Here is a 9925-nt window from a genome sequence, read left to right on the forward strand (position 1 = left end):
GTTCCAAAGGTCGGACACTAACACGACCCGTTTATTAAATGGGTCAATTGTGTCAATCCGAATATGGTACGAACCCATTAAGTCTCAACCCATAACTTACTAATTTCGTGTCGAGTAGTGTCTTGTTTACAGGTTGTGTCAAATTTTGCCACCCTTAAACACCAACAATTACAAGGCAGACACAGAAGAAGAAATGAAGAAAAAGAATAAGCAGCATTATCCTATATGGATTTGAAGTTCATGCAATAATGTATGGTATAATTAATTATAAATGTAGAAGTTTAAAAAGTAAAAAAGTAAAAAAAAAAAAAAAAAATTTAAAAGGTTAAAAAATTTTCTGTTAAAAAATTGTGATTAAAAGTGTATTTTTAACTCTTAATCTTATCCATTAGTTTACTTACATTGTGCAGTCTGGATCAAAGGTACACAAGCCCATTTTATTTCTACCCAAAAAGAAAGATGTACTCACTGCAGTGAGTTCATTGGTCTTTTGAGTTCATTGTTCATTGCAGTGAGTTTCCAGTCATACTCACTGCTTCGCTCTCCGATCTGCCACTCCACCACCATGATTTCTCCTTTCGAAGCTAAGCCGAAACCAAACCCGACCCGAGTTGGTAGCTGAGACTGTCGTCGTTGTGAAATGGGTAAATCAACATCCTCTCTTCTTTTTATATGCAATCGTTTGATTATTAGAGTAAGCCTTCCATTTCGCGCTTTTACTTCTAATTATTGTTCCACTATTAGAGAAAATGCGAAAACCCCATATCAGAATCCGAATCACTTGTTGAAATCTGTGAGAGATCAGTGCAAATCTCGAACCTTTAAGAATCTTGATCATGCCTTAGGCCTGTTTGATATAATGCTTCACATGCACCCTTTGCCTTTCATTGGAGATTTTTCTCTATTGTTGGGTGCCGTTGCAAGAATGAAGCATTACTCCGTAGTCATTGCTCTAATTCAACGAATAAAATCATTCGGAATCTCTCCCGATGTTTGTACTCTCGCTGTTTTGATTAATTGCTACTGTCAATTGAACCGGGTCGATTTTGGATTCTCTGTCTTAGCAACAATTTTGAAACTTGGCTATCAGCCAAACTGTATAATTCTAACCACTCTTGTCAAGGGCCTCTGTCTTAAAGGTAATATTTCAGGAGCTGTGAAGTTGTTAGAGGAAATGGAGAAGAACGGGTATGAGCCTAATGTGATAACTTGTGGAACAATAGTAAACGGTCTATGTAAGATTGGCCAGACTGGTGTGGCTATTAGGTTGTTCAGGAAGCTTGAAAAAGGGAATTTTGAACAAAATGTGGTGCTCTATAGCACGGTCATTGACAGTTTATGTAAGGGCAAATTGGTAACTGAGGCTTTGAACCTTTTATCTGAAATGATGAGTAAAGGCATTCAGCCAGATGTTGTCACTTACAATTGCGTAATTCAAGGACTATGCAATTTTGGCTGGTGGAGGGAGGCTGCTACCATGTTGAATGAGATGGGACAAAGGAAGATCATGCAAAATGTGCGAAGCTTCAACATACTGGTGGACACACTATGCAAGGAAGGGATGTTGAGTGAGGCAAAAGAAGCTTTTGAAGTGATGATTCAAAGAGGCATTGAGCCTAATAAAGTCACTTACAATTCTTTGATTGATGGTTATTGTTTGCAAAACCAAATGGATGAGGCAATTAAGACATTTAATGTGATGGTTGAGAAGGGCTATTCGCCAAATGTGTTTAGCTATACCATATTGATAAATGGATATTGCAAAAATAAAACAAATTGATGAGGCAATGCGTATCTTTCATGAAATGTCCAACCAGAGAGTGATTCCTAATGTTGTGACTTACAACACTCTTATCGATGGGTTTTTCAAAGCGGAGAGACCCCAGGCTGCACTGGAGCTATTCCATAAGATGCAAGCTTGTGGCCAACATCCAAATCCCCAAACCTATGCCATCTTGTTAGATGGATCTTGTAAGAACAGACGAATTGTTGAGGCAATGGCATGGTTTCAGGAGATGGAAGAAAAAAAGTTGGACCACAATATTGTGTTTTACAACATCTTGACTAATGGTTACTGCAAGGTTGGGGAACTTACAACTGCAAGAGAAATCTTTAATATGATGGTTGAGAAGGGTTTTTCACCCGATGTGTTTAGCTATAACATATTAATCAATGGATATTGCAAAAGTAAAAAAATTGATGAGGCAATGCGTCTGTTTCATGAAATGTCCAACAAGGGAATGATTCCTAATGTAATGACTTACAATACTCTTAGAGGTGGGTTTTGTCAAGTGGAGAGAGTCCAGGCTGCACTAGAGCTATTCAATACAATGCAAGCTTGTGGCCAACATTCAAATCCCCAAACCTATGCCATTTTGTTAGATGGATTTTGTAAGAATAGACGAATCGCTGAGGCGGTGGCATTGTTTCAGGAGATGGAAGAAAAAAAGTTGGACCAACATATTGTGTTTTACAACATCTTGATTGACAGTATGTGCAATGCTAGGGAGCTTACAATTGCAAGAGAAATCTTTAGTAGTCTTCTTGCAAAAGGATTGCAACCTGATGTTCGGACTTACACTATAATGGTCAAAGGGTTTTGCAAAGAGGGGCTAATTGATGAAGCGATTGAGCTGCTTGAGAAAATGGAAGGCAATGGTTGTTCACCTAACGAGCACGCATATAACACATTAATCCAAGGGTTATTGCAACATGGTGAGACTGAAAAGGCAATGAAATATCTCAAAATGATGGTTGACGAGGGATTTTCAGCAAACGCAACAACTGCTGCCATGTTTATTGACTTGCTGTCGTCTAATCAAGTAGATGAAAATATTCAAGAGTTGCTTCCAAAGTCTAGGTGAAAGTTATTTAGTTTCTCAAAATCAAAGACAACTTTTATATTTTAACCTATCACTAGTCATTATGTGAGTGGTATATTTGCTTTGAGTAAAATTCTTTTCATTTATGTGCCCAAGATTGTTTATTCCTTTTACTGTTCTATCTTCTGTTGCAATTTTCTTGTGCACGCATGTTGTTGCTAAACCTTTTGACTAGCCATTGGGTGTCTTATACTGCCCTCTTAGGTGGATACTCAAGAGTCCTAGTTTGAGACTAAATTCATAGATCTTATTTTTTGTACTAGTTAGCTATACTATGTTCCAACCATTATTCAAAGTTTTCCAATCATAAAAACTAGTATTCCAATTCAAATATAGCCTAAATATCAAACCTTCAATAGGTATCCTCCTCTACCCAAACCAGCCCAAAAATTCTTAATTGCTTAGCAATTAGGTTCTGGACCAAATTATATCTTGAATCAGTTTCAGTTTTACAAAAGTAATCCAGTTGTAATTAGCTGATCAAATTTAGTCTTAAAACACGTTATGGGTGCTTGCAAGTTAAACTATTGTTTTAAAACAACTATGAATTGAGTTGTCAGACCTATGCAATATCAATCAATTTAAGACACTTTCTGTTTCACTTTCATATCTTTTAGTTTCCTTTTGTCAAAATGCTGGATGAAGCTTGTGTCAACCTTTACTAATTTTGATTCTTGTCCTATTTGCACTTACCACTATTTGAGTGTTACTAGGGGTTCTTGAAACTTTATTCATTTGAGGGTACATAGGATAATAGTTTTAAAGTAAGAATGCCATCATTAGTAATTTTATTTATTTTTATATCATACAGCAGTTGTGAAACAAATAATAATTAGTTTGGCGCTCTGGATGCTTCATGCCTCCCTTCCTTTGGGATAAAGCCATATTGTTTTACTTTGTACTGTAATCATATCAACATATTGACTAATGATTAATGGGACCTACCAACGTTAAACTGCATGGGAAATCTTGAAGGTTTTTTTTTTTTTTTAATTTTATTTTATTATTATTATTATTTTTTTACGTAAGAAAGGCTAGAACGGCCTTGTAGACAAGCCAATCTGTCCTTATTCTAGAAAATGATAGTAATAGTATGAACTATGAAATCCTCAGATATTTCCTCTTCTGTAGACAATTGACTGAGGGAGGTTAAAACCAAACCATGTTTGGGGATAGTATTGAGTGAAAATGGTTAAGGTTGTGGAGGTTCAATAGTTAAAGAGAAATCTATTAATTTGTTTGGAATATTTGTACAAAAGGCACTACTTATTAGATCTGCAAGAAGGAAAAAAAATAATTATACTACGCTTGAGCCTTTTGTTTTGGCTTGGAGATCATTATCATAAATATTGTACATCACCGCCATCCCTACAGCAGTGGAGGATAAAATTGACTAATTGGGGTAATGATAATTGTAGGGAATATCTTGATTTTTCAATCATTTTTTGCAGGGGAAGTTATAAAACTTGTGGTGTTTCAGGTACAACACCACAAGTTTGCCATCGGACTATCAAGACCAAAGCCTCGCTCATTTTTGTCCAACTTCAATGAGCGAGGCAGCCTCCAATTATTGATTGGGAGGAGATGAGGTTCAAGTTGAAAGAGATATTTGCCATCGGATTATCAAGACTGTGTTTATGATGACCTTATGACACTTTGGCAAGGGAGTTTGACAGTTGCACAATATATTAAGAAGGGTGATATGAGCTCTCTGTTTAGTGTCTTGTATAGTGACAGAGAATGAAAGACAAAACTTTTTTCTCATTATGGATATGGACCATTGTTTACATGTATATAGCCACCAATATTTGATTACTAAAAAAGATTTACTTCCAATTAACTGAGTTAAGTAGTTCTCATTTTTAACAATGGGCTAAAGCCAAGGGAAAGGTAATTGCATTGACTACCGTTAGCATTAGTGTTTATATTATAATCGGCTTGTTATTCTTGTATTAGCTTAAGCCATTCTTGTAATTGTGTTATACTTCCATTCTCCCTGTTGAAGAGACAATAATAGGGAGAATGGAAGCATAATAGCAACTAAAACAAAAAAAAAAAAGCCTCTCACTTCCTTGGTGAAAATAATTTGAAGCAGCCATCAAGGAAAGAAAGGTTATTTATGTTTTGATGTGAATATTGCAACAACTAGATGAACAACAGCCAACAGAGGTACCAACAGAATTGCAGGTGTTGCTGTCCACTTTTTTCCATTTCCAATGAATTGCCACCTTTATGATATGTGCAACATGCTATAGTTCTGGTTCCAGGGTCTTCTCTACCAAATTTACCAGCCTAGCATATGAATCTTGTTAAATATGCTGAACTTAGGAGCCATGTAAATGAATTACTAAAGAAAGGTTTATAAGGGGAAAGCCTAAGTCCTTCAGTCCCTGCTCTGTTAACTCTTAAAAAGTATGGTAGCTAGAGAATGTGCAAAGTTAGCCTAGCAATCAACCAATCACCATCAAATATCAATTCCCTATTCCATGACTTGAGAATATGTTGACCAGAGCTAATGCCTTCTGGAAGATTGATCCTTAGTGGATATCATCAAATCAGATTCAGAGTTAGGGATGAGTGGAAAATCACTTTAAAATACTGGATGAGCTTTGTGAATGGCTGGTCATGCCCTTTGGTCTTACCAATGTACATAGCACATTTACTGTTCAATTTCTTGTCATTTACTTGAATGATGTTCTTATATATAGTCAGGCTAAGGAAGAACATATTATTCACTTTCAATAATTGATGAGAGTTTTGTGTGAAGAGAAGTCCTGCATCAATTTGGAGAAAGTGTATTTTCTCTTGATCTGTTGCTTCCTCTCATGGCGATGAAGCAGATCGAGAAAATGTCAGTTTTCATTAGCAGACCTTGCTCTATTGGAGATTGATTTGTGATTTTGCACTATTATGGCTCTGGTTACAGTTTGTATGAAGAAAGGACGGTTTGCATGGATGAGTTTGGCAACCAAAGCTTTTGAAGAAATTAGGAAAAGTTGATTCAAGCTCCAGTTTTGTCACTCAAAACACTAAATATTTATATACTCCTTGTTTGTATTTTTATTATACAGTTGATTCTGGATTTTCTAATAATCCCTTAACCATCTGATAAACCCCTTGATAAATAAAACAAAAATAGTATATAAAAAAAAAAAATTAATATCTTCGTATTTTGGGTCATCTGGGCCCCATATTGTCCCTGCTATACAATGTAATTGCAGGATGTTATTTTAGGTGCATCACCCACCATTACATATTTGGCCTCATTCTAGGAGATGGGTTTCATTTCTAAATTCTTTCTAGAAGGCAGTGCTACCCCTCCTAGGGGATTTTTTGTGCCTTCAAATATAATGAAAACAGAATGTGAAAAGGTCCCATTTTTATGAAAGGTTCATGCATGCCCAAAAGAAGTTGATGAGGTGCTCTATGCTGATATGGTTTATATCCATTTCGTTTCAGTGTATACTTTTGTGGTTCAAATTCTGTTCAGACCTGCAGGGGCTTCTTTCATATTTGTTCTAAACAAACTCTTGTAGGTTTTCTTCCCTGTAATATTGTGACTGTGATATGTTGTAATTAATCAACCCACATATGGTGACTTGTACATGCACGACTATGAAAGACACGCAGTTTCTTTTTGTTTTAGTTAATGATAGCCAAATGTTGGTAATTTTATTTGCTGCAGGAAAAACATATCATCTTCGGGTGCACAATGTTGGTATTTCAACCAGCTTGAATTTCAGGATACAAAATCATAACTTAATTCTTGTGGAGACTGAAGTATCTGACACGGTTCAGCAGAACTACACAAACATGGATGTTCATGTGGGCCATCATACTCATTCTTGGTCACAATGGATCAAAATGCTAGCGGTGATTACTACATTGTTGTGAGTCCTCGGTTTGTCAATTCATCTGCTTGGGGCAGTGCTACTGGAGTTGCCATCTTGCACTACTCCAATTCTCAAGGACCTGCTTCAGATCCTCTTCCTGATCTTCCTAATGAAAACAACCCTTATTTCTCAATGAATCAAGCAAGATCCATAAGGTTGTAGCTAAGTATATCTCTTTTTGGGTTAATAAAAGAAATATCCTAAACGGACATAGTATAGAGCTCCTTGTAGATTCTTAGCCTAAGATTAATCGGTAAAATTTCCAATGCACAAATGTGAGTGGTTTAAAAGATGGGTTCATCCCTCGCCCGAATATTGATTAATTTTATGATATGGGATAAATTTATCTTTTCAACTTCTTAAAATAAGCAATTTCATTTGGAAAGAAGCAAACAAAACTACATCAGAAATCGATGTACATTTTTTTGTCCTTTTGTATCTCGTTTGTTATCCTTGTGGTCATATTTGCATCATTGCTGTACTTTTAATATACTCATGGATGCAGGGCTGACTATTTCACATTTTTGGTCATGGTGGTGCATTTTTCAGATGGAATGTCTCTGCTGGTGCTGCTTGCCCAAACCCACAGGGATCTTTCAAGTATGGTCAAATTACTGTGACAGATGTATATGTGATCCTCAATAGACCGCCAGTGCTTATAGATGGGAAGTGGCAGACTACCCTCCATGGTATTTCATACTTACCACCTTCAACACCCCTGACGCTTGCCCAGCAGTTCAACATTCCAGGGGTGTATAAGCTAGATTTCCCAAATAGATTGATGAACAGACCTCCCAAAATTGATACATCTCTAATTAATGGTACTTACAGAGGTTTTATGGAAATTATCTTTCAAAACAATGATACAACTGTCCAGAGCTACCACCTGGATGGCTAGTTGTGGGGTGAGCCATCAGCTTTGATATTGTCATCATACTATTTCTAATTTATCAAATTCAAAAGTTAATTTGGATAATTTCCCATTTGCACTGAAGTATGGATTTCGGAGTGTGGACAGAGAATAGCAGAGTAACTTATAACAAATGGGATGGTGTTGCTCGCTGCACTACGCAGGTACTCCTGTCTATAATCTTCACCCAAAATGCTTTTGTATGAATCATTTGGTTGAGCAATTTTTGCATTGGAAAGCTAGTAGGAATGGGATATGCAATAACAAGAAAGGCATATCAAGATCAGTTTTATGAAAAAGAAAACTAAAGGTAATCTTAAAAGCCAGGGGGTATTAGAATCTCTAAGGGATTGTGGATTTTGTGATGCGTTCAGCCTCTCACTGTATTGGGAACCTTTACTAGCCATGTTGTCAAAATGAAATGCATTGCGTGGGGATTTAATATCTGGGACTGGGAAGAGCTTTCCTTAAAATCTATAAAATGAACCCCTTACCTTCTACTGTGAAGTAGGTGCTAGTTGCATTTACATTTCAGCAGTGATGTTTAAGCATATTCCATGTAAACAGTAGTAAGATATCAATAAGGTTGCATACTAGAATCTAATGGCCGGAAGAAATCCGTTCAGAAGTCCATAAACATCCTGTTTTTGGGAAACATACATCATAGATGACGGAAAGAACAGCATATATGATGGTAATATTCTATGAAACAATTTTTAAATCAAAATAATTGATTTGACACATGAAGACAGATGTCACATAGTGAGCAGTGAAAATTATTAGTTTATTTCCCATGTTCATATAAAGATCAGTGGCTGGATTAATTACCAAAAGATGTTTAACACCCCTTTATATCTATTTGGTGGCTTCTAGACTCTCTTCAACCTTTCCATTTATGACATGTCATGGATGTGTAGACATAATTAGAAATGGAAAACAAGTAGATACTATATGCTGCAACTAGAAAAAAAAAAAAAATTCAAAATTTGGAGGCAACAATTCATATCAGAGTCATAATTGGTTGTGGCCAATTTAATATCTTGAAGAAATTCTGTCCCACATTTAAGAAGTAAACTAAGAACGTAAGAAGTCCATTTGTGTACTAGGGATGGTCAGAAGATAGGAAAAAATAAAAACCACCTAAAAGAGAGGAAAAAAAAAGAAAAAAGATATGGCACGCAAATATCAGCTTTGAGGCCCTCAAAATAGCCATCTTCATTCATCTTATTTAAATGATCCGGTTTGACCAGCAGAGCTTGCATTATCTTTCTCTCTCTCTCCATTGCACCATCCATCCTTTATGGTCTGTTTGGATTGAGGGAGAGGAAGGAGGAGTAGAGTAGATTTAACACAAAATTAGCTTATTTTTAGCCAACTTTACTTTACTCTCCTTCACTCCCCCTCCTTCCCTCCTCTATCCAAACAGGCCATTAATTGGGGGCTTTAGGTGCTTTGAGGCCTAATCGCTCAAGCTTTTTAATCACTTTCTTATAGGTTGTTATTAAAGTACTTGCACACGGATGTACATGCACAAAGATTGAAAAATAAAATTATACTACTATATATTTAGGTTGGATTCTTTGTTGATAATTAGCTAAAAAAACAAAAAGATCCCAAAGAGAGAGAGAGAGAGAGAGAGAGAGAGAGAGAGAGAGAGATTGTATTGATAACCACTTATTTCTCACTTCAGGTCTTTCCTGGAGCTTGGACAGTCATTTTAGTTTCCCTTGACAATGTTGGTAACTGGAACCTTCGTGCTGAGAATCTCAACTATTGGTATCTGGGGCAAGAAGTTTATTTGAATGTTTTAAACACAGAGAATGACAGCGATGGGGCTCCTTTGCCTGGCAATGCAATATATTGTGGCTTACTTTCATCCTTACAAACGGAAGACATCAAAAACACAGCTAAACTTTGTCAATTTGTTAAATTTACTATATTTAGGAAGTGTAAATCAAAATACAATAAATTATCAGGTTTATCCTTGCTTTTGTAATAATTTATGCTGAAAAGTGGTTATTATTATTTTATTGTCTAGGAATACAACATTTTTCATAACTATTGATGTGACTTGTGATTGTTGCATACTAGTAGTGTAAATGGTGGGCTCTTTTGAAAGTGTCATTGCAGCAATCACAATTTTCCATCTTAGCATGTTGTTAAAAAGATCGTGAAAAATGTTGTCCCAAGGATTGCTCTTATTGTATAACTCTTCTAGATATTGTTTCATACACATACTA

At 36.1% G+C, this 9925-nt stretch overlaps 1 protein-coding gene and 1 pseudogene across 1 annotated transcript; both read left to right on the forward strand.

Moving 5' to 3' along the window:
- Nucleotides 1–417: 417 nt before the first annotated feature.
- LOC112006054 (pentatricopeptide repeat-containing protein At1g62914, mitochondrial-like) lies at nt 418–4325 on the forward strand (annotated as a pseudogene).
- A 2257-nt stretch (nt 4326–6582) lies between these two features.
- LOC112006057 (monocopper oxidase-like protein SKU5) lies at nt 6583–9569 on the forward strand. Its single transcript, XM_065772751.1, has 4 exons — nt 6583–6930; nt 7325–7680; nt 7771–7849; nt 9376–9569. The coding sequence occupies exons 1-2, from the start codon at nt 6737–6739 to the stop codon at nt 7671–7673; spliced, it is 543 nt and encodes a 180-aa protein (XP_065628823.1). The 5' UTR covers nt 6583–6736; the 3' UTR covers nt 7674–7680; nt 7771–7849; nt 9376–9569.
- Nucleotides 9570–9925: the final 356 nt, after the last annotated feature.

This window comes from Quercus suber, unplaced genomic scaffold (genome assembly GCF_002906115.3).
Source record: "Quercus suber isolate HL8 unplaced genomic scaffold, Cork oak 2.0 scaffold_63, whole genome shotgun sequence".
Taxonomy (NCBI): Eukaryota; Viridiplantae; Streptophyta; class Magnoliopsida; order Fagales; family Fagaceae; genus Quercus; species Quercus suber.

What these genes read in the sequence shown, in the direction of transcription:
- LOC112006057 (XM_065772751.1), top strand. Translation starts at nt 6,737, where the DNA reads ATGGATCAAAATGCTAGCGGTGATTACTACATTGTTGTGAGTCCTCGG. An exon ending in AATCAAGCAAGATCCATAAG is followed by an intron (nt 6,931 to 7,324) that starts GTTGTAGCTAAG and finishes TGCATTTTTCAG; the next exon opens with ATGGAATGTCTCTGCTGGTG.